Source organism: Hemitrygon akajei, chromosome 6 (assembly GCF_048418815.1).
Source record: "Hemitrygon akajei chromosome 6, sHemAka1.3, whole genome shotgun sequence".
Taxonomy (NCBI): Eukaryota; Metazoa; Chordata; class Chondrichthyes; order Myliobatiformes; family Dasyatidae; genus Hemitrygon; species Hemitrygon akajei.
In genome coordinates, this window is record NC_133129.1 from 166,476,595 (window position 1) to 166,503,739 (window position 27,145).

At 40.7% G+C, this 27,145-nt stretch overlaps 1 protein-coding gene across 1 annotated transcript in view; it reads right to left on the minus strand.

Moving 5' to 3' along the window:
• Positions 1 to 27,145, minus strand: part of ano3 (anoctamin 3) — a 386,470-nt gene that overhangs the window by 121,040 nt on the left and 238,285 nt on the right. Inside the window, exons 12-13 of the mRNA XM_073049723.1 lie at positions 24,864 to 24,998; positions 21,662 to 21,758 (exon numbers count right to left, since the gene is read on the minus strand). Of these exons, the coding sequence (XP_072905824.1) occupies positions 21,662 to 21,758; positions 24,864 to 24,998 (232 nt within the window). The remainder of the gene's footprint in view (positions 1 to 21,661; positions 21,759 to 24,863; positions 24,999 to 27,145) is intronic.

A 27,145-nucleotide genomic window follows, 5' to 3' on the forward strand; every position in this document is an offset into this window, starting at 1 on the left:
ACAATTTCATAATTAATCATGTACAAATCTAAATTATTTGTGTTCAACACTTTACAATAAATCATAAAAGCAATATTAGCTTTTCTTGTTTTCTCCTCCGTTACATATTAACTGCACTCATAAAGCACCTCTCATACGGAATGTGTCCCTGTGCAGTTTTACCTGCACAAAGTCAGAGTCCATGATCTACAGCTGCTCTCAAACTGTGTTCCTCATGGACGGTGGAGTCTTGCTCTTCAGAACTCGCACCCAGCACTTCAGTGTCTCCAGGAACAGCTTGGAAGATGTGCGACATCGGGGTGCGGTCCTCGCCGATATTGCCAACTGGAACGTTGGGGAGATCAAAACATCGAGAGAATGGGGGCAGTTTGAGGAAGCCTCTGCATTCAAGCAACTGCTCTCTCTTGAGAGTGAGTCTATTGACTCTTGAGTCTCAGAAGCTCGAAATAAGTGATGCTGCAGACTGTAACATCGGACCAGCAAGCAGTGGGCCTCCCCTCGATGTGGCAGAAGCGATATCTCTCTCTGTCCCTCGTTAGTGAGAGAGAAGGCCTGATGAGATGATGAGGTGCTGGGATGGACAGTAGTTTTTGATTGTCTTTTGATCAAGGCCTCTGGGGGATTGCTATTTCTTGGTGGGGGGGGGCTGATGCTTTCTACTGGAACAAGTGGAGGGAGGGGATGGGGAGGGTTGTTACTTTGCAGCTGCTTGTGCATGGGGGGAGCGGCTTTGGGGTTCTAATGTTTTTCTGTAATTCATTCACTTTTTTCTTCATTTCATGGATGTCTGCAAAGAGCAAGGATTTCAGGTTGTACACTGTATACACTTTCTGACATTAAACTGAACCATAGAAGGGGTAACTAATCTCTGCTCAGTGGCTGAATAGGTAATCCTGAGAAGGTGAAAGTGGGGATTAGAATTAGAAGTATTTGCCGAGGGAATCCCAGGACTTGTTACCATATTAAAGGCACAGCTTCCAGCAGCAGGCAAAGGAAGCCTGGGGTGCACAACAGGAAAGAGGAAAGGCTGTGTATTTAACAGATGATACAAAGATGAGAAGTTGTGGAGATACTCAACAATGAAAGTATAAACCCCGAAACAAGTTACTGCAAGCTGGCCAACAGTGGAACTGGAAGTGATCTGCATTAAATGCTTCTGCGAAGATGTCTCCATTCCTCTGTCATTTTGTTGGGATATATTCCGTCAAACGTCATGTAATTTGGGTTGACCAGGCCTCTTCCACTGAAAAGGTCTCAATATGATGCCTGAGGCTCATTTTTTGTTAAATAAAACACCTCTACATCCACCAGCTTTCAAATCGCTTCAGTGACTTTGTTTACGTTCAATAACATTCATTAATTATTAAAAAAACTGGGGCTTCAGATAACACACATTAATACTGTGGCTTTCTTCCAGGTGGATCAGATCACATCTGTGAGTTTCTATATGCACTGTTGCAGCCCAAAGAGCAATCAGTGAAATGACACAAAGCTCAACATAGAACAACTATTAATGCTTAATAAACTGATGTTAATACAACATAATAAAATCTGAAAGAACTGGAAAAGCTGAAAAGGTCGGAGGCTTCCGTGAAACTAACGTAATGTTTCCGGTCAACGCCCTTCTGTCAGAATGAGGAAAAGCTAGAAAACGATTAGAGTTTAAGTTTCAGATCAGGGAGAGGTGGCAGGGAGAACAAAGTAAAGACCAGGAGAAACGGTGTGATACAGATGAGCAGGAGTCATTGTCATAGAGCAGTACAGCACAGGAGCAGGCCTTTAGGCCTATCTAGGCTGTGCCAAGCTATTATTCAGTCAAATCAGAGAAGCTGGTAAAGATTTGTTAATCAACATTGATATGCCTATTGGATGTGTTAACAGAGGAAGATATATGAAAGCTGAAGAGAGAGAAGCAAAGATTGAATACATAGCAGTTGCAAGAAACCTGGAGTTAAAGATATTGTGGTCAATACCCTAGAAAGTCAGCAAAGACTCAATGAGAGAATAATTGCTATCATTACAGTTGATAATCTTATATCAGAAGTAGCCAGATAATAAGGAAGGATGCCTTTTCAAAACTGTTGAGTTCAATTTTATTCCTTGAAATAAATACAGTGATGTTCAGATCTTTGAAGAAAAGAGGAAAGAAATTAGCTGTTTTATGCAGTAAACCTCCTGGTTAAGGTGGTACTTCAAAAGCAAGATGTGGCTTACACTGCTTCTTCACAAAGAATAGAGAATAGAGCTAGCTGACATTTATTAACAGAACTGGATTACACACTGCATTATTATTGGGATCATTGTCCTGTAACATCATTGAACTGATTTTCCCACCATTGTCAAGGTGAACCCAGCTAAAAACTGTCACGTTTACTGTGATTAAAACATTGGAAGTTAAGATTTAATGCCCAGAACCACTTCTGTGTTGTTATCTTTTAAGGCAAGTGACAAGGATAGAGCTCTCAACAAAATATCCACATCACTGTAGTAATGTACAGCTATCTGAGTTGCTGTCACCTTGAACCAGTCTGGCCACTCTCCAATGACCTCTCTCATTAACAAGATATTTCCACTCACAGAACACTAATTGGATTTATTTTTTTGTTTCTCGCACTGTGAACTCTAGAAACTGTTCTGCACCATTCTCTGTAAGCTCTAGAGACTGTTCTGCATGAAAGTCCGAGGAGAACCACATGGAAACCATAGAAAGGGTGCAGAGGAGATTTACAAGGATGTTGCCTGGATTGGGGAGCACACCTTATGAGAATAGGTTGAGTGAACTCGGCCTTTTCTCCTTGGAGTGATGGAGGATGAGAGGTGACCTGATAGAGGAGTACAAGATAATGAGAGGCATTGATCCTGTGGATAGTCAGAGGCTTTTTCCCAGGGCTGAAATGAGAGGGCACAGCTTTAAGGTGCTTGGAAGCAGGTATAGAGGAGTGTTGGGGGTAAGTTTTTTTATGCAGAGAGTGGTGAGTGCGTGGAATGGGCTGTCGGTGAAGGCGGTGGAGGCGGAAACGATAGGGTCTTTTAAGAGACTCTTGGATGGATACATGGAGCTTAGAAAAACAGAGGCTATTGGGTAAGCTTAGGTAGTTCTAAGGTAAGGACATGTTCGGCACAGTTTTGTGGGCCGTAGGGACTGTAGAGTACCGTAGGTTTTCTATGTTTCTATGAGATCAGCAATTTCTCAGATACTCAAACCACCCCATCTGGCACCAACAATCATTACACTGTCAAATTCACTTAGACTACATCTCTTCCCCATTCTGAGTAAAAACTGAACCTCTTGACCATGTCTGCATGCTTTTATACACTGAGTTGCTGCTAAACGATTGGCTGATTAGACACTTGCATTAATGAGCTGGTATTCAGGTGTATCTACTAAAGTGGCCACAGTATGTATACCACATAGACCATGTTCTTAAAAGTACATTCATATTGCTAAAATACCAAATAGACAGAGGGAAGCACAGCAAAGAATAAAGGAGGGGAAACTCCATAGATGAGGAACAATATAGCTTCCGTAAAGAACATACTTTGAATCTGGACCATCATTTGCCAACTCCATCTGAATATTGGAAGGATACCCAAGTTACAAGAAAATTGAGCACAAGTTGATTGAACAGCACTAGGGCATTCTATCGCATTCACATTAAACAATAGGCTCATTCTCATTCCTGTCTGACGCAAGACTACAGTGAGCAATTCCAACTGCTCCCTTTAATCTGACCCAACTTTTCCCCCAAGACAATTGAAATTATTTTGTTGAAAAGTTAAATAACTTGAAAATGTTCCAGGAACAGTTTTTGACTGTTGATTTGATCCTGACATCTTTTGAAGAGTGAAAGGATATTTGTGGGAAAGTCAAAGTCAAAAGTCAAGGTAAAAACATCAAGTCAGAGTAAATTTATTATCAAACAACGCATACGTCACAAAATACTACAGTGAGATTCATTTTCTTGCAGGTCTTTATATAAAGAAACAATGGTATTTATGAAAATCTAAATGTAAACAAGTTACTACAATAACAATCAGGGTCCTGCATTTGAATTTAACACCCAGCTCAGCAGCTGGGGAATTAAATCCAAGTACTTTTATTAACCTGGACTTTTGAAAATAAAGCTAGCTTTAGCAATTGTAACTATGGATCACAGTGAAAACTTTTCTGGTTTAATGATATCTTTCAGGTTAAACTAGTCTGACACAACAAACTCGTCACCCTGGTTGATACTAAATTTCTATATTATATACTATATTTCTACACTGTTCTTGGTTGGTGCGACTGTAACGAAACCCAATTTCCCTCAGGATCAATAAAGTATGTCTGTCTGTCTGCCTCCTGTTCAGTGGATGGACAATAAATGCTGGCACTACTCAAGACTCCCCACCCCGGAAATGATTAAATATTAAAATAAAGGCCCTGTGGCACATTGCATATGCATTTAACACTTCACTCACAGAGCACTATGTGGCTGAAAGTTGAGTCTGAATGTGGGCAACAGGCACTGAGGTGCCATCTGCTGCTTACAGCTCAGCTTTTCTTCATTTGCAGGATGGTTAAATACGATTTAGATCCATATACAACATACAGCTGTTAATTTTGGCCCAAGTCATCCATGCTGTCATCTTAACATAATCCCATTTGTCCACCTAGTCCCAGAGTACACAAACAGGCCCTTCATCCCATCTAGTCAGTGCTGAATTATTACTCTGCCTGGTCCCATTGACGTGCAAGAGGACCATAGACTTCACTGCAACTCCCATCCATGTAATTATCCAAAGTTCTCTTAAATGCATTAATTGAACCATTTCTTCCACTGACATTTAGCACTTGGCCCAAATCCCTCTAAAACCTTTCCTATCCATGAGTCTGTCAAAATGTCTTCTCAGCATTTCTCCTCAACAAAGAGTGAAAACAGTTAAATATTTACATCATCAATAATTTCAGACCTCAGTTTCATTTTAACAAATAGTACAATCTCCCTGAAGGGAAAACTGCAGGTCCTATTCCTTAAGTTAGGAAAATAAATTGCAAAAGCAAGATGCAATACAGGTGGCTGTTGTAACCCTCTGTAAAAAAGTAGAAAAAATGTTTTACCAACAGGAGAAAACTGGCAGCAAAGACATGTTTTATATTTCAGCCACATTAAACTTTCATACATAAATCCTGAAAATGAACAAAACTAAGTGTGAAATGCAGAGAAGTAAATTCCTGCCCAATGGTAGTCGTGAGAAGAAGACATAGCCTGGATGGTGGGCATCTTAGAGGACCACCAATCATTGACCCAGCTACTTCAGATGCCTGACCTCTATCAGTAACTGCACACTTAAGTGACTTCAACCTTCACTGTTGATTGAAGATAACAATATGGTACTGGCCACCAACCCAAAGAAAGGTTCCTACCTTTAATGTTTGCCTGTTGAGCACAGGTAAAATCAACAGCCAAGTAGAGAAGCTAAAAGGAAGTTAAGCCTCCAGTTTCTCAATTCCACAACACCTTGTTACGTCCAATATGAAACAGCATGTGACAAAGATTACAAAGGAAAGCATCGCAATTTACAAATGTGTGTCTCAAAACAAAAGCTGATGCACATTGATGCAGCAATCTTTGCAGTAAATACACATCGAAGACTATTCCTCGGCAGATGGCACAGCCTTTGTTGCTGGTTCCCTGCAGCTTAGCATCAAAGGGACACAGCATTCCTGTCAAATCTCTTCAGAATCAGATCCACCCACTTCATTCCATCATTCTCCAAGCTACAGTTCCGAACAAATCTTTTGGAATACCTAGACTGGATTAAAATCTAAATAAAAGGGAAAACATCAGTAACTGTTAGTATAGATGTAGTGATAGAGAGATACATCAAGGATATGTCCCTTGGCGCATCCAATCACTGCCAATCATCAATTGCCCACTTAGTGAATCCTATATCAATCGCCATATTTTATGCTCCCCACGTTCTCATCAAACTCCCCTCAGCTCCAGATTCTATCACCCATCTACACACTACAGGCAATTTACAGTGGTCAAATAACCTATCAACCCGCGCATCTTCGAGACATGAGAGGAAACCAGAACATCTGAAGGAAACCCGTGAGGTCACAGGGAAAGTGTGTAAACTCCACACAGACAGCATCCGCAGTCAAGTTTGAACCCTGTTCTTTAAGCGCGGAAGGACAGCAGGCGTTCAGCGCTACCTACCAGCTTCTCGCTTGCTGCTGCGGGATGAAGGAGTCTGTGTGTAACAGTCTCTCTCTCTCTCCCTCTCACTCACTGCTCCCAAAGGAAGGTCCCTGCATTTGAATGGCCTCGCTCTCGATGTTGTTGGATGATGGTGCTGGAGTTCTGAGTCTTGGGCAAGGTCTAATCGACACGTTTTGTGGATTGGACTCCATAGTTCAAGTTACGATGTGCTTCTGGTTTCTGGCTGCTCTTTATGTTTGCTGCCTGAAACGTCGACTGCATTTTTTCCCACAGATGCTGCCCGGCCTGTTGAGTTCCTCCAGCATTTTGTGTGCGTTGGTTGTATACCGCATACATACTTTGATAATAACTGTGAATCTTGAAATATTTGAATCTGATTCTATTAAGCAATGGTTCTACCAGAAGTACGTCTGTGCCTCTAGTACTGTAATAAGGCACAATCATGTGGGTCTATAACTTGTTGAATCTGTGCTTGGTTTACAAGACCCAATGAAATAGGCATATTTCATGGTGGAACTAGAACACCTGTTTTATGGAAAAGAGGCATACAAAATATTAGGCCCTTTTCCTGTCCAGGAAAAAGCCCTCTTGTCTGGCCAAGGATCTCTTTGTAAAATTGCTCTCTCCAGGTTGCTGGACAACATGGTCCTTATACAACCTACATAGTATCCACTCACTACGTTCCATTTTAGTGCTGAAGAACATGGCTGGCTTTCAATCAGCGCTTTAATTTTGACACCTTCTTTCCAATGACACGGACACCGTGATCAAGTGCACTGATTTCCTGAAGTTCAAATAGCAATGTTTAGGGACTTGCTTTTAACTGCTCATCTGTTCCATGCCTGGAGATGTTTAAATTCTTCATACACAAAAGCAGGAACCGTCAGGCTCTGTTACTTTGACAACAAATTCTGGCTGATTAATTTGCACTTCCCTAAACACAAATAAATGAAATTAGATCTCACCAGGATGTGGTGCACAGATATTATTGCCAGCTTCAAAGATATGCAATTCCTTCCAAGCCTTTGTCTGAACTACCCATTCAGAGCAGATAGATTGTGCATCAGCATCTCAGATCTGTACTTCATGAACTGAAGACACAGCAATCAGTCTGAAGTGAATCCAAAAAATAATAATCAAAATAACATGCTAAAGAATTAGTTTTATGCATTAACTCAGCAGAACCAGAAATATATGTATATACATATACACACACACTCACACTCAGAGTGGTCACTTCATTAGGGACACCTGCTCATTAATGGAAATATTGAATTAGTCAATCATGGGCAGCAATGTGTCATTTCCACAAACTCTGAAACTAAGTGAAGACTTGCTGACGTTTTCACTTTTCCCAAATTTCTACATTCTGCCCAAGATTTGTCAATTGGTGACAATGCCAAGAACGTAATGCTTATTACGTTAATTAAACCCTGACTTCACCATTGCATCCAGAAGCAGAGGTATAGCTACAAATGAAAAAGAAATGAAGACATTTAATGAGCCCATGAACACAAATCCACATGCGAGCATTGAGAAAAAGACATCGGTAATCAAAAACACAAGAGATGCTGCAGATGCTGGAAATCTTGAGCAATGCCTACAAAATGTTGGAGGAACTCAGCAGGTCAGGCATCATCTATGAAAGGGAATTATCAGGTTCTCAGTCTGAAATGTCAACTGTTTATTCCTCTCCATAGATGCTGCCTGACTTGCTGAGTTCCTCCAGCACTTTGTGTGTATTGCAATGGTAATCACAATTTGTTGACCATATAGGTATCCGAATTTGCAATACTGGTGGTAGAAATTTATGAAATCAGAGTTAAAAGTTCAAAGTAAATTTACTATCAAAGTACATATAGATCACTATATGAAACCCGAGATTCATTAATGGGCACAGTCAATAAATCCAATGAAAGACTGCTGCAACTTGAGCGTTCAGCCATAATGCAGAAGAGAACAGTGCAAATACATAAAGAAGGAAATACTACTAATAAATAAATAAGCAATAAAGATTGAGAACATGAGATGAAGAGTACTTGAAAGTAAGTCCATAGGTGGTGGGAACATTTTAGTGATGGGGCAAGTAAAATTGAATGAAGTTATCCCCTTTGGTTGAAGACCCTGATGGTTGAAGGACAATACCTATCCTGAACCTGGAGGTGTGTGTCAAATGGTTCAAAGCAAATCAAATGGTTGCATTTATTATCAGAGAATGTATACAGTATACAGCCTGAAATTCGTCTTCACAGGCATCCATGAAAAAAAGAACCCCAAAAGAATGAACGACAGAAAACCGTTAGAAACCCAAAGATCTCTCTCCTTCCTTACCTGTGCAAGCAGCAAGAATCAACACAACATCCTCTCCCCCCCCCACTCATTTCAGTACCCACCACCCACCAAGCAACAGCAGAGCACCCAAAGAGAGACCATGATCTGCAGTCAGCAAAAACTACTGTTTACCTGACAGTCTGACATGCCACAGGCTCTCTGTCGCAGTAATAAGGCACAGGGAGATGGCACTCATTTTCTCAGGCTCTACCCATTAGCAGCAGTGAGAAGAGAGCATGAGCTGGCTGGTGAGGGTGTCCCTTGATAATGCTTGTACAGATGTGCTCGATAATGGGGAGGAACAGGCTGTATCCAGTACTTTTGTAGGATTCCCCGTTCCAGGGCATTGGTGCTTCCATAGCAGGCTGTGATGCAGCCAGTTAATACACCTTGATATATGTCAATTAATATTTCAAAAAGCACTATGCTATTCTTTGCTATGAATTTAAATTCACATAGAATGCAGTTGTCTGCTTCAAACCTAATCCTCAAAAAGAAGTTTTCACCCACAGAAACCTATTTTGGAAGCAGCCAGATTCCAATTTTGTAACTACACCAAAGATGTACACTGTAACAAGTGGCTGAAGGACAATGCTGATGCATGGACGAATACTTAATCAGTACAGGTAGATCAAGAGACTCCTGTGTGATTAAGAGACAAGATATTCTGTGTTTGATGCATGAGGCTAATTATCGCCTTTTCCATAAAAAGTTTGTACACTTTTTTAACATCAGTCCTGCACAGCAAGATAGCATAAAGAAATCTTTAATGAGAACCTTCTATCACAAACAGGATTTTCTTTAATTATAAATCATCCACAGACAAATAAACTGCATTCAAATCATTGGTTCCACACATTGAATTGAATTGACTTTATTTCTTACATCCTTCATATACATGAGGAGTAAAAATCTTAATGTTACATCCATCTAAATGTGCAATGTGCAATTTATAGTAATTTATAATAAATAGTATGTACAACAGGACAGTCAATATAACATGTACATATTATAGTATCAGCATGAATTCATCAGTCTGATAGCCTAGTGGAAGAAGCTGTCCTGGAGCCTGTTAGTCCCGCCTTTAATGCAGCAGTTCTATTACCCGAATGGTAGCAGCTGGAACAGTTTGTGATTGGGGTGACTCGGGTTCCCAATGATCCTTCGGGCCCTTTTTACACACCTGTTTTTGTAAATGTCCTGAATATTGGGAATTTCACATCTATAGATGTGCTGGACTGTCTGCACCACTCTCTGCAGAGTCCTGCGATTGAGGGAATTAAGATTCTCATGCCCCTGTTGAAGTTCTTAGGACTTTGGTGCCCATACAAAACTTCTTCAACCGTCTGAGGTGAAAGAGGCGCTGTTATGCCTCTCTCACCACACAGCTGGTATGTACAGACCACGTGAGATCCTCAATGATGTCTTTAGGTTTTGAAAATGCTATCTACAAGGTGTCTTGTTGGTATTTCTGGACCCATTGCCTGTAGGACGATCAAGTTCATTTGACAATTTGCTACCATTATATCCCCAATCTTTCACAGGAGGATCCTTGACAGTCGAGTATTTAGATTCCACATATACAGTGGATTCCGGTTAACTGGGACACACCAGGATCCATACATTTTGGCTCAATTAAGCAGCTGCTCCATTTAGCTGATGTTTTATGGAAATTATTAAATGATTTAAAAAAGACAAACTACCATTTAACTGAGAAACAAATTATGGATTTAAATGAAAAGCAGAACAAATTAGAACACTATCAATACCACTGTAGTACTAGAAAACCTGGATTAGTTCCTAATAGTTATCAATGGAGGAATTTATCCAGTGTACACTGCCATGTTATTTTGATTGACTTTTAATTAACAAAATCAGCACAGACACAGTGCAGATAATGGACTGCCTTCATAAAACACTATCGATGATTGCATCCTCCAAACCTTCACTTTCATTGTAATATTCACAATGATTGTCGATACCTTCAAGTTCTTTGCAATTCCTAAATTGTTGAAGTAGTGAAATTGTTTTATTTTCACTCCTGGCCATTTCTGACACTTCCTAGCCTGAACACTTGAATCCGCAGTGAGCAAAACAGTTCTGAATTGTCCTATAATTACATAGGTATTTCTCGCCGAAGACCAGTGACAACAGTTGTCTGTTTTTTTCAAACACCAGCACCTGCAATGAATGCTATTTAAAAGCTGCTTGGCCTAAGCGCAAGTGAATGCAATTGATGGTAGTTAGAAACTGCTCAACACAAGTCTTCTGCCCCAATTGAATGTCATAGTGTCTGAAATAAACACTAAAAATCCAGCTATTTTCTTGATTAGATTTTGCTCTTTAATAATTGTTTGAAGCACACAGTCGCCCTGATTAACCAATGGCCAAATTAACCAGAATCCACTGTATTTGCCTTCCATGTTAAATTTACGCAGTTGATACCCCAGTAAAGAATATGATTGTCTTTCATTCACCATTCAGTTTCAGTGTGGAGGATAATCAGTCAATGAATCAATGTGCATCATTGGCCATACAAACAGTACAGAGTGCTGATAGACAAAACGCTACAAAGTGCTTTAGAATTGGCAATGTTATGTATTCATCATAAAGTAATATATTCAGCTTAAGCAAACCTATTAACGATATCAAATCAATGCCATTTAAATTAGCACCATGAAAATGCTCCATTACATATGCAAGTACTAACCTATAAAGAAATGTGAAGCTTCGAGACACAATCCACACCTATGTAAATTAGGTTCATAAACAGGACTCTTCATCTGATTTTCTCAATATTTATTGGTTATTTATTTATTATTATTATATCTTCCTTTTTGTATTTGCACAGCTTTTTGTCTTTTGCACACTGGTTGAATATTCAAGCTGGTGTAGACTTTCATTGATTCTATTATGGTTATTACTCTGTTATGGATTTATACGGTACATCCGCAAGGAAATGAATCTCAGGGGTGGATATGTACTTTGTTAATAAATTTACTTTGAATTTTCTCCGTTTGACACATCTTTATTTATTATCTACATGTCCCTAATTCACAAGAGGTAACATACTCAATGATTCTCAATCACTGACTTTCTGAAATGTTATGATCCCAGCCCCCTCCTTCCTGAGAATCGCAAGATCGCTATTAATTCGGGTCTTGGACCCAGGAAAAGAGAGAGAGACAACACAACAGATTTGACCATTGTTCTTAGAGACACCTGTGTGGATTGCGACTCTATGCTACGTGCCAGCTATCAGGACTACGTGTACCCCCTCGGGCAATGTTGGTGGGGATTGCATCGCCCCACCTTGATTGACGTCTGCAACCCCGCAGGTCAGGATAAAAGAGGGGGTTGCAGGGGGCAGTGCCCAGCGACGCACCAGAAGGGGACACCATCGCTCATCGCTCCCGTGATGACGGGAAGCTATTCGGAAGCCACGTGTGGTTCGCTTCTCCTAGCCTGGGGAGCGAGTGGCTGATAACACCGAAAAGGACTTCGAACTGACAACGGGGAACCCACGTTCCTGATTCAACGATTTGAGTCCAAAAGGCTGGCAAGTTTATTTTCTCACCAAAAATGCTCTCTCTCTCCAACACGTGAAACCCAGCGGTCCCCAAAAGGCTAAAAGCCTGCATGAACTCCAGAGACTTTGATATTTCCATCGGACAATATTTTTACCCCTAGACAAACGATAGAGCTACTTTTTTATTGTTGATTATTACTATACCCACACTTTAGATTGAGTAGTGACGATGTATATTATCTGAATGTTTGTATTAACCTTACTTTTGTGCCCCTTTATAAATAAAAACGTTTAAAAATAGTACCATCAGACTTTAGCGGACCTCTCTATCTTTGCTGGTAAGTGACCCAGTTATGGGGTTCATAACAGAAAACACAACCAATGTGGAAATAAAGGTGGAAGTGTTGTTTGAATTCTAAGCCATGTGTAAAATGCATGCAAGATTGTAGACATAGTGAATTCTTTTAATTTTAAATTTCAGTCAATGAAAACATAGTAGTCTTGCTTTTCAGTGTTTGTTTCAAAATTGTAAGAAAGAAATTCAACCTAATTTGTCAGCAGAACGAGTTTTTCAGCTGCATTATTGCCAAGATAATACAGGGCATTTGCCAATCGATAATGTGCATAATAAAATAACAAGATTGAACGTCACAAGCAACTTCATCTGAATTCAAGCAATTATTTGACAGGAGTATTTCTCCTCCAAGTAATTATCAGCTACACTTTCATAAAAAGTTAATTATGGGATTATACTGTATTGTATTACAGTAACTGCAGTGTACAATATGGTTAGATACCACTATCAAGTGTGACAAAATTAATTGTAAAATTGCAAAAAAATATAATGTATATGTTGTGTAAATGCACAGACTTGTTTGAAAAAGAAAGTAGAGAACTGTTTTAAGTGACGAGGCCCATGTGGTACATATTGGTACCAATGACATAGGTAGGAAAATGGAAGAGGTCCTGAAAAAAGACTACAGGGAGTTAGGAAGGAAGTTGAGAAGCAGGATCACAAAGGTAGTCATCTTGGAATTATTGCCTGTGCCACAAAACAGTGAGTATAGGAATAGAATGAGGTGGAGGATAAATGCGTGGCTGAGGGATTGGAGCAGGGGGCAGGGACTCAGATTTCTGGATCATTAGGACCTCTTTTGGAGCATGTGTGACCTGTACAAAAAGGACAGGTTGCACTTGAATCCCAGGGGGGCCAATATCCTGGCCAGGAGGTTTGCTAAGGCTATTGGGGAGAGTTTAAACTAGAATTGCTTGGGGGGGGGGGGGGGGGAACCGAACTGAAGAGTCTGGGAAAGAGGTGGTTGGCTCACAAATAGAGAAAGCTTGGAGACAGTGTGTGAGGAAAGGCAGGTGATGGAGAAGGGACGTGGTCAGATGGACGGTTTGAGATGCGTCTATTTTAATGCAAGGAGTATTGTGAACAAAGCAGATGAGCTTAGAGTGTGGATCAGTACTTGCAGCTATGATGTGGTGGCCATTACAGAGACTGGGATGGCTCAGGGACAGGACTGGTTACTTCAAGTGCTGGGTTTTAGATGTTTGAGAAAGGACAGGGAGGGAGGCAAAAGAGGTGGGGGCATGGAACTGTTGATCAGAGATAGTGTCATGGCTGCAGAAAAGGTGGACGTCATGGAGGGATTGTCTACGGAGTCTCTGTGGGTGGAGGTTAGGAACAGGAAGGGGTCAATAACTTTACTGGGTGTTTTTTATAGGCTGCCAATAGTAACAGAGATATCGAAGAGCAGATAGGAAACAGATCCTGGAAAGGTGTAATAATAATCGTTGTTGTGATGGGAGATTATAATTTCCCAAATATCGATTGGTATCTCCCTAGAGCAAGGGGTTTAGATGGGGTGGAGTTTGTTAGGTGTGTTCAGGAAGGTTTCTTGACACAATATGTAGATAAGCCTACAAGAGGAGAGGCTGTACTTGATTTGGTAGTGGGAAATGAACCTGGTCAGGCGTCAGGTCTCACAGTGGGAGAGTATTTTGGAGATAGTGATCATAATTCTATCTCCTTTACAATAGCATTGGAGAGAGATAGGAACAGACAAGTTAGAAAAGCATTTAATTGGAGTAAGGGGAATTATGAGACTATCAGGCAGGAAATTGGAAGCTTAAACTGGGAACACATGCTCTCAGGGAAAAGTACAGAAGAAATGTGGCAAATATTCAGGGGATATTTGTGTGGAGTTCTGCATTGGTATGTTCCAATGAGACAGTGAAGTTATGGTAGGGTACAGGAACCTTGGTGTACAAAGGCTGTAATAATTCTAGTCAAGAAGAAAAGAAAAGCTAACAAGAGGTTCAGAGAGTTAGGTAATGTTAGGGATCTAGAAGATTATAAGGCTGACAGGAAGGAGCTTAAAAATGAAATTAGGAGAGACAGACGGGGCCATGAGAAGGCCTTGGCAGGCAGGATTAAGGAAAATCCCAAGGCATTCTACAAGTATGTGAAGAGCAAGAGGATAAGATGTGAAAGAATAGGACCTATCAACTGTGACAGTGGGAAAGCGTGTATGGAACCGGAGGAAATAGTAGAGGAATATAGGTGTCCCCCGTTTTCCGAACGTTTGCTTTACACACCTCACTGTTACGAAAGGCCTACATTAGTAACCTGTTTTTGCTAACAGAAGGTGTTTTCAGTGTTACAAAAAAAGGCAGCGTGCGCTGAGCAGCCAGGCTCCTCCCCTGGAACTGCATTCTAGCCGGCATTGCTTAAACACGTGCCTGTGAGCATCTGTGCTTTATGTCGATTTATTTTGTGCATCCATTAGCAAGATGAGTTCTAAGCTATCGGAAAAGCCTAAAAGAGCGCGTAAGGGTGTTACACTTAGCGTAAAACGAGACATAATTAAGTGTTTCAATCGTGGCGAACTAAGTAAGGACATAGTGAGTCTGGTATGGGTTTGTGGAAGTTGACAAAGATGATGTTGAAGCGGTTTTGGCATTCCATGACCAAAAACTGAGAGATGAAGAGCTGATAAAGAGGAAAGGATAACAATTGAAACCGAACACAATAGCAAAAAGTGAACTGAACGTGAAGCAATTGGGTGAGAATTCCACTGCGATTGACAACGCTGCAATAATTGCAGAAATGTACGACTTTAATTTTGAAAGGGTACGTAGGTTTAGGGCATATTTGCAGGATGGTTTGAGTGCTTACAAAGAACTGTATGACAGAAAAATGCACGAGGCTAAGCAGTCAAGCATACTGTCGTTTTTCAAGCCTTCGACATCAGTCACAGCAGATGATGGAACTCGACCGACATCGAGGCAGGCAGACACTGAAGAAAGAGGCCTGCCTGCCCCGATGGAAACAGACGACGATGAGATGACACCCCAGAGTCCCACCACCCCAACCTCCAACGACTCAGCCTAACACACCATCATCAGTTGCTCGCTGACTTCCCAATTCTGGTAAGTGAAACTACACTGTACATACATTATTTCTACTTTATATAGGCTGTGTATTTTTATGTGTTATTTGATATGATTTGGCAGCTTCATAGCTTAACCGTTACTGGAAAGAGTGCTTCTGCCGTGAACGCTTGTGCCGACTGTTTCTGCCAAGAGCACTTGCGCTGAGTGTTTTTGCCGACAGCGCTTGCGTGAGATTTTCGCTACGGTGGACAGTGCTGCAATAATTGCAGAAAAGTATTCCTACTTTATATAGGCTGTGTATTTATCAGATCATTCCTGCTTTTACTATATGTTACTGTTATTTTAGGTTTTATGTGTTATTTGACATGATTTGGTAGGTTACTTTTTGGGCTTGTGAATGCTCACAAATTTTTCCCATATAAATAAATGGTAATTGCTTCTTCACTTTACGACATTCTGGGTTACGAACCATTTCATAGGAACGTTCTGCCTTCGAATAGCGGGGGAAACCTGTACTTTATTTCAGTATTCACTATTGAAAAGATCTTGGTGACTGTAGTGATGACTTGCAGCAGACTGAAAAGCCTGAGCATGTAGATATTAAGAAAGAAGATGTGCTGGGGCTTTTGGAAAGCATCAAGTTGGATAAGTCACTGGGACTGGATGAGATGTAACCCAGGCTACTGTTGGAGGCGAGGGAGGTGATTGCTGAGTCTCTGGCGATGATTTTTGAATCATCAATGGGGATGGGAGAGGTTCCGGAGGATTGGAGGGTTGCAAATGTTGTTACTTTATTCAAGAAAGGGAGTAGAGATAGCCCAGGAAATTATAGACCAGTGAGTCTTACTTCAGTGGTTGGTAAGTTGATGGAGAAGATCCTGAGAGGCAGGATTTATGAACATTTGGAGAGATATAATATGGTTAGGAATAGTCAGCATGGCTTTGTCAAGGGCAGGTCGTGCCTTTGAATTTTGTGAGGATGTGACTAAACACATTGATGAAGGAAGAGCAGTAGATGTAGTGCATACGGATTTCAGCAAGGCATTTGATAAGGTACCCCATGCAAGGCTAATTGAGAAAGTAAGGAGGCATGGGATCCAAGGGGACATTGTTTTGTGGATCCAAAACTTGCTTGCTCACAGAAGGCAAAGAGTGGCTGTAGATGGGTCATATTCTGCATGGAGGTCAGTGACCAGTGGTGTACCTCAGGGATCTGTTCTGGGATTCTTACTCTTCATGATTTTTATAAATGACCTGGATGAGGAAGTGGAGGGATGGGTTAGTAAGTTTGCGGTGTTGTGGATAGTGTGGAGAGCTGTCAGAGGTTACAGCGGGACATTGATAGGATGCAAAACTGAGCTGAGAAGTGGCAGATGGAGTTCAACCCAGGTAAGTGTGAAGTGGTTCAACTTTGGTAGGTCAAATATGATGGCAGAATATAGTATTAATGGTAAGACTCTTGGCAGTGTGGAGGATCAGAGGGATCTTGGGGTCCGAGTCCATAGGACACTCAAAGCAGCTGCGCAAGTTCACGCTGTGGTTAAGAAGGCATAAGGTGTATGGGCCTTCATTAATCATGGAATTGAGTTTAGGAGCCGAGAGGTAATGTTGCAGCTATATAGGAGCTGGTCAGACCCCACTTGGAGTACTGTGCTCAGTTCAGGTCGCCTCACAACAGGAAGGATGTGGAAACCATAGAAAGGGTGCAGAGGAGATTTTCAAGGATGTTGCCTGGATTGGGGAGCATGCCTTATGAAAACAGGTTGAGTGAACACGGCCTTTTCTCCTTGGAGTGACGGAGGATGAGAGGTGACCTGATAGAGGTGTATAAGATGATGAGAGGCATTGATTGTGTGGATAGTCAGAGGCTTTTTCCCAGGGCTGAAATGGTTTCCACAAGAGGATACAGGTTCAAAGTGCTGGGGAGTAGGTACAGAGGAGATGTCAGGGGTAAGTTTTTTTACTCAGAGAGTGGTAAGTGCGTGGAATGGGCTGCTGGCAACGGTGGTAGAGGCAGATACGATAGGGTCTTTTAAGAGACTTTTGGATAGGTACATGAAACTTAGTAAAATAGAGGGCTATAGGTAAGCCTAGTAATTTCTAAGATAGGGTAATGTTCGGCACAACTTTGTGGGCCGACCGGCCTGTATTGTGCTGTAGGTTTTCTATGTTTCTATAGTAGCAGAAAGGTCAGTCATGATCATGTTAAATGGTGGAATGGGTGCAAGAGGCCAAATGCTCTCTTAATGGCAAGTTCCCATCCCCAGTTGTGCTGATTCTTGTTTTCCTCATTGTACAGTCAAAACACAGCCTCATCAAGCACGTTTGTGCTTTTCCTGTAGGTACAAATTAGATTGGTCACAAATACAGTATATATGGCCGGCCGGTGCTGTAGTGACATCAGCACCAGACTTTGAGGTAAGTAGTCTTGAGGCAAATAATCCAGCCGGCTCCATGGATGCATTCTGTTTGTGTTGGGTTGAGCATTGAGCTAGCAACTCGGCCTCGTAACAGACAGACAAGCGCCATGGAAATGGCAAAAATGCCTCTCGATGTGCCACAAGATGCGAAAAGGAACAAGAGCAGATATGAGGGACACTTAGGCAAAGTGTATCGAATATTTCAAATAATAATCACAAACTCTCTGAAGTATGAGAGATAGAAAAATATCAGGAGTTATGAAAATCCATGAAGGTTTTCAATATTAAGTAACACATATCAATATTCAATAAAATATATAATCCTGCAAGAAAAAACTTGTTGTTCTAGTGGAATTTGGTTAGTTAGAAAAATAAATAAAATTGACAACATAGTAACAATGCTAAAATGCTAAATTAGTGCCAGGACTTTGGTGATCACATCTGTTGTTCATAGATTTTAATATGCTTAATATTTGTACAGAGACAGGAAGCAATATTGCCTCAGATTAACAATGTAATTCAACTTCCTTCTCGATGTACTTGCTTTCAAGACATTATGGTGATGTACAAAGTGTAGATATCATTATGCTGGGTAATATTATCCTCTCCAATGTCCAAAATAAAGCCCATAATCTTTGTGGACAGCAATACAGTGCAATATTTATGGCACTATAGCGTCACTATTCCAGGAATCCAGGTTCAACTCTGACCATGGATTCTGTCTACGTAATCTGCATTTTCTCCATGAGGCCATATTGGTTCCCTCCAGGTCCTCCCACATCCTAAAGATGTGCTGGAAGGTTAATATCAGTGAATGTAGTGGGTAAATGGGATGGGTTTGCAGTGAGGATTGACCTGGATTTCGTGGACTCAATGAGTTATGGGTGTGCAGGCAGATCCAAGGAACACAATTCCTGAGCAGGCGTAAATATCCATTTCAAAACTGTGCATGATATTGTCTGGAGGCTTGTCTCTATTTCTATGCTTTGGCATCAAAGGGAAGGGGTCCAAAGTGGTAAACAATGAGCAAGAACATCAAACAAACTTGCTTTCTGCAGTCCAAGCACTTAGACAATGGATAATTTAATGGCATTTGACCCTTAACGTGCACGTGGTTCTCAGTAAACTTTATTTTCCCTTGGCAAGAGTGAAGGTATAATAGACGTAATAGTTTTCAACTGAGAAAAGGGGAGCTGAGAAGAGGGGGAGCATTGACAACCAAAAAAATTGCATTCATGTCGCATTTCAATTTATTCCCAAAGTCCTCTATAACCAGTGATGTAATTGTGAAGCATAGGTTCTTTAGCCATAGGGGGTGTGAATCCGTGGAATATGTTGCCAGAAAGAACTCTGGAGTACAAGTCACTGGGTAGGTTTGAAGTGCAGGTGGAATAGGTACTTAAATAGTAAGGGCGTCAAAGGTTATGGGGAGAAGGCAGGAAAATGGGGTTGAGGGAGAAAATAAATCAGCTATCACTGAATTGAAGAGCAGACTTGATGTGCCAAAAGGTCTAATTATCCTTGTCAGTCTTACGGTGTTATGATAATGTAGCAAGTATGCTCCTACAATGAGCCATCCAGTTACAATCAGACAATGCTCCTCAATTCTGTTCACAGAGGGTTAAATACTGGGCAGAACATTGATGATATTCCATCCTTCCTTCAAATACTTCCATAGGAGCTTTATTTGCTGGAGAACTAACAAAACTCCCTGATAATCAGCCAGAAACTATACCTACAGGCTCTAGTAAAGTCAAGTGACAACAGAGGTAGAAAAGAGTCTTTGGAGTATCTGGGCTAGCAGTCAGACCATCTGCTGTATGGATGCCTGCTGATCAGATGCACCAAAGCAAGTGATTAAAATACAGTTGTCCACAGCTTGTAGCCTGTGTGTCTGGCCTTTCTTAACCCTCTAACCGTTTAATCTTGGCACATTACCCTGAGTTGTGATACACTTTGAATCCTTTTAAGTGTTGTGCTTCTCTGCTAGCAGTCTCCTCTTCTACTTATATTTTGCTCTGGCACAATTTTCCCTCTTCCTACAACGTGCCTTCATACCCCTGACATGCTAAAATTTTACAGCATTACATTTTAATAGGCAGAATAAGTAGGTCACACACAAGTTGGATATTGTACATGGAACGTGGGCATCTGGGGAACTAGAAATACAGGTACAAAAATACAGTAAAAATAGCAATGCACGTTGGTAAAAGAGCAAGATTATAAAGAAAAGATGCGAGCTAATTTCAGAAAGACAATAAAAAAAGTTGTTATCTGAACTTGTATGGATTCTTAGTAAACTGTGGACTGCTCTGGTCTCCATATAATAACAATAAAAATCACAATGGCGAGGGGGTATTGAATAAAAGGCTGTGCAAGTGGGTTTCAGAACTGAAGGGATATAGTCTATTTGTAAAGCTGTTCAGAAGGATAGTTGTGACCAAATACAGTGCATTAATATTTTGAAGGAGTTTGATAAAATTGATGCAGGTTTTCTAAAGCATAAACACCAGTAAATTTAACACCAGTAGAATCACTTTTTATGCTGCATTTCATGTGCTTTTAAGTAATAAAGATCGATGAAAAGTTTTTAAAAAACAGAAGCCATCCAAGACCAAATCTTAGCAATGTAATCAATTAAAGATACACACTGCAGTGTTATACTCCGGTTATAAATGGTTTTGTTCAAACTCAGGCTCACTTGGGGCTCCCATCTTCTGTTTAAATGAGTAAAAACATCTTTTTAGCATTAAGTAAGGAGCTTGTTATGTGCTCCCCCTGACAGTGTAGGTTTCCTCTGGGTGCTCTGGTTTCCTCCCACATTCTAAAGACATGGGGGTTAGAGTGAGTAACTTGTGGGCATGCCACGTTGGCTCCAGAAGCACAGAAACACTTACGGGCTGCCCTCCACACATGCTTAGACTGCGTTGGTTGCTGGCGCAACTGACACATTTCACTGCACGTTTCCAATGCACAAGTGACAAATAGAGCAAATCCTTAATCTTTTAGTATGCCTTTTCCAGATTAATCTTCATAATGTTTCCCTTAATTTCCTAATGTATCTGGCATATTAACAAATGCAGATGAAGTATTATACAATATTAGAATTTCATGCTGGCTTTGCAAGCCGTTCATAATAAGAATGAGGAAGAATCATGTTTATTGATGCAAGTTGGCCATTTGATCCCTGAAGCTCATCTCACTCTCCCTGTTAGATCATGACTGTTCGAATTGGTAACTTCATCTGCAGATTTTGGCTTTCTAACCCATAATTCTATTATCAAACAAAATCTCCGTCAATGGAAATTATTAGAGAGCCAAGGATCGAGGCCTGAGGGTTGAATCAGAAGTCTGGGGTCGAGGCCCATTGAATAAAGACAAGTTGCAAGTTTTTGTGCGCCCACAGGGGAAATCAAAGCCCAAAGTCTGCAAACCCGAGTCTGGGTCCAAGTCTGCTGGGGGCTGGAGGCCTGCCCAGGGGTTATAGGTCGGCACAAATGCGTGGGTGGGAGGGAGGAATAGGGCTTGTTTTGCTGGTATTGTTTTATATCTTGGTGCTGAAATGTGTGGCAACAATTGCAGGCTGCCCTGAGCACATGCTCAAGTGTGTTGGTTGTTAATGCAAACTATGGATATCATTGTATGTTTCGATGTACATGTGATAAATAAACTTGAATCTTGAAATCTCATTGTTCTAATATGCAAGTCAATACATTCAGGACAATTGGGATAACAGAAGAAGGAAGTAAATTGATCATAAAATGTGTTACCTTTGCATAAACACAACTTTCATTTAGCATCCAGTAGGAACAGTTACGCTCACACATTGGACACATGAGAGTTTCATTGGCTTCACAGATCTCTCTGCTGGAAAATGAAGATAAAATAAATAATTAGATACCACGATACACAATGTGATAAAAGTTCTAAAAATTTCCAGACCTCTATTACTCCAGCTACCTATTCCCTTTTCTCAGTTCCTTTGTCTCCACCACATCTGTTCCAGGGATGGGGCTTTCCTTTTCAGGACATTGTAGATGTCCTCTTTCTTCAAAGAACGGGCTTCTCTTCCTCCACCATTGATGTTGCCTCACCCTCACCTCCTCCATTTCCCAGATATCCATGCTCACCCCATCCTCCACCAGCCTTTGCAGTGATGCAGTTCCTCTTTTCCTCACCAACCACCCCATGAGCCTCTGCATCCAAAATATCATTTTCTTAACTTCCACCATATTCAATAGGATTTGACCACCAAAAACATCTTCACCTCCCACCTCTCAGTCTCCGCTTTCATCTCCCTCTCTGTTTCCCTTGTTCATTTGAACTTTCCCACTAATTTCCCTCCCGGCACTTGTCCCTGCAAATGGCAGAAGAGCTACACCTGCCCATTCACCTCCTCCCTCACTTCCATTCAGGGCTACACACAGTCCTTCCAGGTGAGGTAGTACTTCACTCATGAATCTGCTGGAGTCACCTATTGCATCTGGTGCTCGCAATGCAGCGTCCTCTATGTTGGTGAGACCTGATGTAAATTGTCATGCACCTCTGCTGCAACCTCAAAAAGCAGAATTACCTCAAAAAGCAGAATTTCCTACTGGCCAACCATTTAGATACCTAATCCCATTCCCATTCCAGCATATCAATCCATGGCCTCTCTTCTGCTGCAATGAGGCCACTCTCTGGTAGGAGGAGCAACACCTCATATTCCATGTAAGGAACCTCCAAGCTGATGGCATGAACATCGAGTTCTGTATTCCAGTTATTTTTTTTTCCCTTCCCTATTCCCCTTTTTTCTATTCCCTGCTCTGGCCTCTTACCTCTTCTCGCCTGCTAATCAAGTTCCCCTGGTGCCCCTCCTCCTCCTTTTCCTCCCATGGCCCACTCTCCTCTCCTATCAGATTCCTTCCTATCCAGCCCTCGGCCGTTTCCAATTACCATCTCCCAGCTTCTTACTTCAACCCCCTGCTACATTTTAAAGATCAAAGATACAAGTTTTACACTGGGTTTCCAAAGAAATTTCTGTATCAGTGAGAGATATCAGATATACCTCAAAAGCGCTGGTATTGTTTTCATCACATTCCAATTTGACATACCCTTAAATTTTAATTTAAAAAAATGAGAATCAGATTAGGGAGCTCCAAATGTCCTAGAAAGAGCTTGGAGGGTAATCGTAGAGCTGAACTCATATGCACCAAAAGTACAAGACATGAGTTTAGTGAATTAAAAACCCAATATGTCAGAGAACAGCAAAGTAGAAGACAATAAATAAATTTAAATGAAATAAGGTAGTCATTAGTTAAGAGCAAATCTGTATTTTACAATATTTGCTAGAACTGCCATCGCAGTTAAATATTTGCTTATGGATTTCCGATAAATTAAGTCAGACAGTTAGGATTGAATTAGACAAAAAGATTAAAATGAGTTGCAACAGAAATAGATACAATTGTTCAAAGGTTGCTAGATGCTTTTATGTTTCCAGTTTTTACTGCAAGTGAATTTGTGCATATGAGATCAGCCAGCTATATGACAAGATGGCACCAGTGACCAATGGTGATATGTTGCCGACAGCTCAGAAAAGTACAAGAAACCCTTCTTCTTCTTGATATACTTCTTCTGAACTTCAGTTGGTTGCAGCCTGTAATTCCCCTTTTAAGGATGTACTTTTGATCGAACTAAATGATCGGGCACTTTTGCGATTTCCTGGGGCATTTGGCGAACTAGATTCTCGAGAGTGCCATCACTGGGGGGCTGGAGGCTGCATCGATGCCTGTTGGCGGAACACGATTTCATGGTCGGCTCCATTACTCCGCACTGATTAAAGCGTCAAGGAAGATTGAAATCATCAAGGATAAGCGTGGAAAACAAGTCAGTGTGTCTGTGTGTGTGTTTGTGTTTACAGGGCAGGGCACTTCTACAACCCACACCTCCAATCTCATCTCATTGATTGGAACACCTGACTCCAAAGAGCTTTTGTACAAAGCATTACCACAGAGGATCACAAACATTTTCTAACAAGTATTTCTCAATAAGTAAATGATAAGCATGATGTTTTTGTATTATTTATTTAGTTGGGTTCTCTTTATCTAGTTTTAGGACTTGTGTTAAGATCTGATCTCATTTTAGGTCATATTTAGAATCATAGAAATCTACAGCGCATTACAGGCTCTTCGGCCCACAATGCTGTGCCAAAATGTAACTTACTCTAGAAACTGCCTTGAATTACCCTACCACATGGCCCTCTATTTTTCGAAGCTCCACGTCTTTTAAAAGACCCTATTGTATCCATCGCTACCACTGTCACTGGGAATGCATTCCACACACCACCCCCCCACTCTGTGTAAAAAACTGACCCCTGACATCCCCTTGTGCCTTCTTCCAAGCACCTTAAAACTATGCCCCCTCATGTTAGCCATTTCGACCCTGGAAAAGTCACTGGCTATCCAAATGATCAATGCATCTCATCATCTTATACACCTCTATCAGGTCACCTCTCATCCTCCATCACCCCAAGGAGAAAAGGCCAAGTTTTCTCAACCTATTCTCATAAGGAAGACTCTCCAATCAAGGCAACATCCTTGTAAATCTCCTCTGTACTCTCCCTATAGTATCCACATCCTTCCTGTAGTGAGGTGACCAGAATCAGGTGCACTATTATGCAAAAATAGAGACAATTTTCTAGGGTTCACAAACTTTCAAGGACCACGGTATGTATATTAATTAGTTAAATTAAAATAAGTAGTGCAAAGACAGAACTTAAAAAGAAAGTAGTGAGGAAGTGTTCATGGGATTCTGGAGACCAAGAGGGAGATGGCAAAACAAAATTCGTCAACGAAAAACCAGACAAGGCATTTTTACACTGCCTTAAACCTTCTGCTTGGAGAACAATATCCACTGCTCACAAAGTTCAAATGTTAATAAAACACAAGTATGAAATGTTCTTTTGAAAGCTGAAGAACTGCAATGTTTACCTACCTGACTTGGCTGTGGTCAGCTGTAAATAATCCGTAGAGAAATACAAGCACCCCGACCAGGGCAGCAGGGATAAGCATCCCCGTGTACCATCCCAACCAGGCAAAATACAGGCCAATCTTCTCGCCAAAGTATCGCCTACACAGAGTGAGACCAAAGCATTAGCATGGCTTAACACTATTGTGTTCTTCTGGAAAAGTCCCTGGAGATCTAGTTACTTTAAAAGTTGAATATTCAACTTTACATTAAAAAAGAGATAGGCTTAAAAATTTATCCAGATTTGTGGTGTTAAACATATTATACAGATGTGTCTACTTTCTGCCTTCCAATGAACATCAAGGGCAGCGTAAAACATGCTGATGTGACTATACAGCACACCTAGTCCTACAGGGATGAATTTCCAGACAATGGTATGGTCGAAATCTAAGGCAATGTTGCTCACAAGAATAACATCCTGAAGTTTTTTTTTCAATAATTAAGTTGAACAATCATAGAGCATTTATCCCCTTTTGAGGAAGGAAATATTACAACCACAAAAGACTGCGGAACCTCAATGTATACAGTATCAGAGATGTGTGATATCAGTCAACATCTGCTAGATTGGCTGATTACTAATTATGACATAAAACGGTTCACTAGATTAGGAGAGATTGGACAAACTTGGATTGTTTCTTCATGAGCACTGGAGGCTGAGGGGCAAATATCAAATTATATCTCATTATGAGAGGCATAAGCAGTGTAGATACTCAGCATTTTTCCCCAGTATGGAAATATCAAACACTGAATGGCATAAATTTCAGAGGGAGAAAGTTTTGAAGTAAGTTTATCTGACAAGATTTATTTTTAAACACAGGAAGTGACAGGTGCCTAAAATCTTTTGACGGGGGACATGGAGGAAGCAGATGTGATAGGAATGTTTAAAAGGCATTTAGACAGACACCTGAACAAGCAGGGAACTGAGGGACATAGAATAATGTGAAAACATTATGAGCAGTTTAAATGGGCATCATGTTTGGCTCACACATCGCAGGCTGAGGAGTGTGCCCCTGTGAGGAATGTTCTTTTCTTTTTAAGGTGAATTTTTAATCCATCAGATCCATGCCATTTCCCAAAAGAACAACTCCATCAGTCTTATAACCCACTCTTTTTATTTTCTTGGAATTCTATCAAAAAACTATCACTCAACTTTGATTCTTTTTGTAATTATTTTTTATTGAAGTTCATCATCAAACACACATTTCCATAAGATGTATTTCAGACATTGAACATATATATCACAAATCTCCACAAAGTATTTATCTGAGGTATACACTTATAGAAACGAGTGGAAAGAAAAAAAACAAGCAAAAGGAAAGAACTATGTACAAGTAGGGAGTGATTTTTTTTTACAACAGATTCATTGATTTGTGAGAATAAAATCAGGCCTATGAGGCATTATGTAGTTAAACCATTTTTCCCAGTATGAATCAAATCGTTCCAGCTTATGATTAACAGATGCTGTTATCTTCTCCATTTTGTAGATGTCCATTGTAATTTCCATCCATGTATTTAAAGTTGGGCTCTCCTGTGATAACCACTTTTAGTAAGAGTCTTTTTACCAGCCACCAACAGTATATTCATTAAATTTTTATCTCTTTTCAACCATTCTTGAGGTATATATCCAAAATATATGGCCTTACTCTCTAAGGGTATTTCACATTCAAAGATGTCTTGTAGGGCATTGTGTATCCCCCTCCAATAGTTTTTGATAACAGGGCAGTCCCAAAAAATATGATAATGATTGCCACACACCAATATAAATTACAGTGGCCAGTTATCCTACCAATGTGTCTTTGGGATGTGAGAAAACTATAATTATCAGCTGAAATCCATGCAGTCTCAGGGAGAACATGCAAATCCCACGCAATGAATTTCCAAGGACTGGCGTGAACCTGAGTCCGTGGGGGTGTAAAGGAGCAGTGCTAACTGCTGCACCGCTGTGATGCAAGAGAATTGCACAGACTGCACCACTGTAATCTTGTGGAATTATTAGACCATTATTTTTAGACAGGCAGTTACAAATTCCGTGCACAGTGACTCTGCTTTTATATTGCAGAGTCCAGCTGAAATCCAACCATTTTTCAGGATCACCCTGTAACAACTCAGAGACAGGAAAAATGAGCGTCCTTCTAGTGATCTACGTTGCCAAGTGTCTCAGTGCTTAGCTACTCTTCAAGATTTACAATAGTAAGAAGAATTTATTTTCTTAAGATCTTTACTTTATTATGATCCTTAATTTAGAACAA